The sequence below is a fragment of the Myzus persicae genome, unplaced genomic scaffold (genome assembly GCF_001856785.1).
Source record: "Myzus persicae strain clone G006 unplaced genomic scaffold, MPER_G0061.0, whole genome shotgun sequence".
Lineage (NCBI taxonomy): Eukaryota > Metazoa > Arthropoda > Insecta > Hemiptera > Aphididae > Myzus > Myzus persicae.
The window spans coordinates 35,640-38,716 of record NW_019100599.1 but is presented as its reverse complement, the minus strand read 5'-3'; the positions used below and the strand labels follow the sequence as shown (position 1 = coordinate 38,716).

General features: G+C 25.9%; 1 protein-coding gene across 1 annotated transcript; it reads right to left on the bottom strand.

The window, feature by feature from the left end:
• Positions 1-277: 277 nt before the first annotated feature.
• LOC111035901 (THAP domain-containing protein 1-like) lies at positions 278-1,541 on the bottom strand (the record flags this gene model as incomplete). The annotated part of the gene is made up of 4 exons (XM_022317728.1): positions 1,477-1,541; positions 1,216-1,403; positions 637-801; positions 278-567 (listed from the first exon to the last, which is right to left on the bottom strand). Coding segments are annotated over exons 1-4 (708 nt in total), but the record flags the coding sequence as incomplete, so codon positions are not given.
• Positions 1,542-3,077: the final 1,536 nt, after the last annotated feature.

Below are 3,077 nucleotides of genomic sequence, written 5' to 3'. Positions count from 1 at the left end.
AAAAATAATAATACAACAATAAAAGTAAAGTTAAGAAGTAATTAATTAATTAAAATAATTTCACCATACTTATATTGACATAATATTCATGCTTACTACCTTTTTATTGTCATAATCCATGTTATTTCTAACTGCAAATAACTAAAAAACTAACGAATAAAACATTTATTATTGACATATATAGGAAAAATAAGTAATTTTAATTGGTTATAAACTTACAATTACAATAATTATTCACAATAACACTTAAATTACATTTTACAAAATTATTACTTACCTTAAGAAATGAAAAACTGCTTTCATTAATTTTGTTGTCACTTTTAAGGTGATCAATTAATTGACCTAAGTTTAAAATCTTTTTTTTCAGGTTAAGGTTTTGCATTCGAAGTTTTCTTATGGTTGATTGGTATTTTTTATGGGAAGTTTGTGCTGCATGGAATAATTTCCGTCGACTATTTGGGCTTTCTAGATCATTTTCGCTTTTAAAATCACCAATATAAAATTTACGTTTGTTTACCTTTCGTGCACTATCTGTAACAGATGGCCCAGGTAAATTTTCCTCAAATGCTAAAAACATAATACATGGATTAAATTCCTAAAACACAAAATACACAACAATAAGGCATTGAAACACACGTGGTACATCATCGATATCCTTATTTTCTTGAACTTCAATTTCATCGACTTTATTGTCTTGAACTTCAATTTCATTGACTTTATTTTCTTCAACTTCAATTTCATCGACTTTATTTTCTTCAACTTCAATTTCGTCAACTTCAATTTCTTCAATCATAGATGCGACTTGAAAATAATAAAATAAGTAATAATATTATAATATCATATTTAAATTATGAATTATATTCAAAAAAATCTTATTTTTCACCATTTCAATACACAGAGTTGATCAATAATAATTGTTGGTCATTTTTTTGAATTGTTAAATATAAAACGAATTGTTAATTTATTATTAATTATATAAAACTGTTTAGCAAAAAATAATGTAAATTATTTACTCAGGTAAAACCCTAACCGAACTAAAATCCTGCATACGATACTGATTATAGTAGGTTTGTTCCAGCACAGTGTTGTAAGTATATTGTTCAGTATATGTTTCTAACAATTATAACTCGTTTACAACGCTGTGCTGGAACAAACCTATAATGTGTTAGATAATTATAAATACAATTATTATTAAATTGTATTAAAATACTTTACATTTTGTAAAAACACTGGGAATTGCAGATTTTTTCAAAACTTTTTGATTGTTCACTACACTTAAATTATAGTCATCTTCTAAAAAATGTAAACTACATATTTTAGTGTGAGTAGTGGTTTGAAAGTCAGGTTGAAATGAACGTATAGTTTTCAACCACTTATTCATCATGTCAATTGATCGAGGTATACTGTTGAGACAAATAAAATATTTATTTAATTATGTTAATAAAGTTAATGAATAATGACAATAAAAATATTTACCCATGCATCTTTATTTTCCCTGAAGACTTTTCTTTGCAGGTTTTAATTGCACACTGAAGAACCATTGTTAAAAATTAAAATATTAAAAATGTTTAATATACCTACTTAATATATTTAAAAAAATTAAAATGACAAATACTCAAAATTTAAATTTATTGTAATTTTCAATTTTTGTTATCTACCTAAATGATTAAAAATTGTTTATAATGTTTTTTACTCCATGATATGTAATTTGTTCTTTTATGACCGTCTTAAGTTGTATGCTATTTCTTTCTAACAATGTTGGTATACGAACCTCTCTTTCTACGATCAGTCCATTTATTAATATGTCTATGCTCTATACGCAGTCCATTATATTATGTCTATGATTACTTCCATAGCCAGTGACTAGCGAGTGAGACCGAATTATATAACTATGCTCAAAAGTTTATTGCATTCACCACTAGAGCGTGATATTTTTCATTCGATATTCGATTTCTCTGTAATTATATATAGTGGCTAGATTTATTTGTTATATGACTCAATAACTATGGTAACACTATTAAAATTATTTCCTTTAGTAATTATTATTGGTTAGTTTTGTGTATTAAAAAAATGTATTAAAAAGGAGTTATATAAAAGGAATATAAATTAAATCAAATATTAAAATATGGATGAAATGGATGATTCTAGAAAAAGACTTTTGTTACTTACAACCAAAATTCCATCGGACGTATCATTTGCCGTAAGTTGATTGTTCTTTATACATATTATTCTTTGCAGTATACTGCCTATGTTATTAATACATAATATATATCATATAAATTGGACTTAATTCGCATGATTATTTGTCAGGTTAACTTCAGTTAAGTTTTTGCGGTTTAATATCCATTGTTCACAAAACACAAACCGATATACATTAAACATAATATTATCTGGATATCTTTAATGCTAATTAATTTAAATTCATTGAGTAATATTGTTTCAATATTTTGTAAATTCTATTTGGAATAGGGAAATTTTCTAAAATATCTGATCCACTAGAAACAAAATTGAACATGAAGTTAATTTAATTAAATTATTTTTAGTATTATTATTATTATTGGTAGTCTTAAAATGTCTTGAAAATTTAGTTTTACAGTTTTTATTGTGTAGTTACTTTATTTTCAGCTGATTGATATTTTAAATATTATTTTGTATCTAAGCGGATTCATGAAATTCATTAGGAGTAGAATCTTATATTATGTCTGCATCAGTTAAATGTAATATATTAAATTCCCAAACAAAGTTTACTATGTTTCAAAAGAGAACAATCACTTTTTAGTTTCTGCGCATCGTGAATGCTTCTGTTGGCGTCTTAAGAACTACGTGATCACGCTAACCACGTGTAGTTGGTGGGAAATGCGATGCGGTATGTCCATCGACTGATTATTCTCTTTCGAGGCAGAGTATGTATATGTATAAGATCCAAAAAAAATGTGTCTTTTGTCTCTTTCGTCATTATTTCCAGATGTCAACCAAGCTCATATTGGTTTATATCATAAAACCAAGAGACATACCTAGTCTGAGTTAGGAATATTACTCAACAGAACCTAATGTAACATTATTATATATCAAATTGA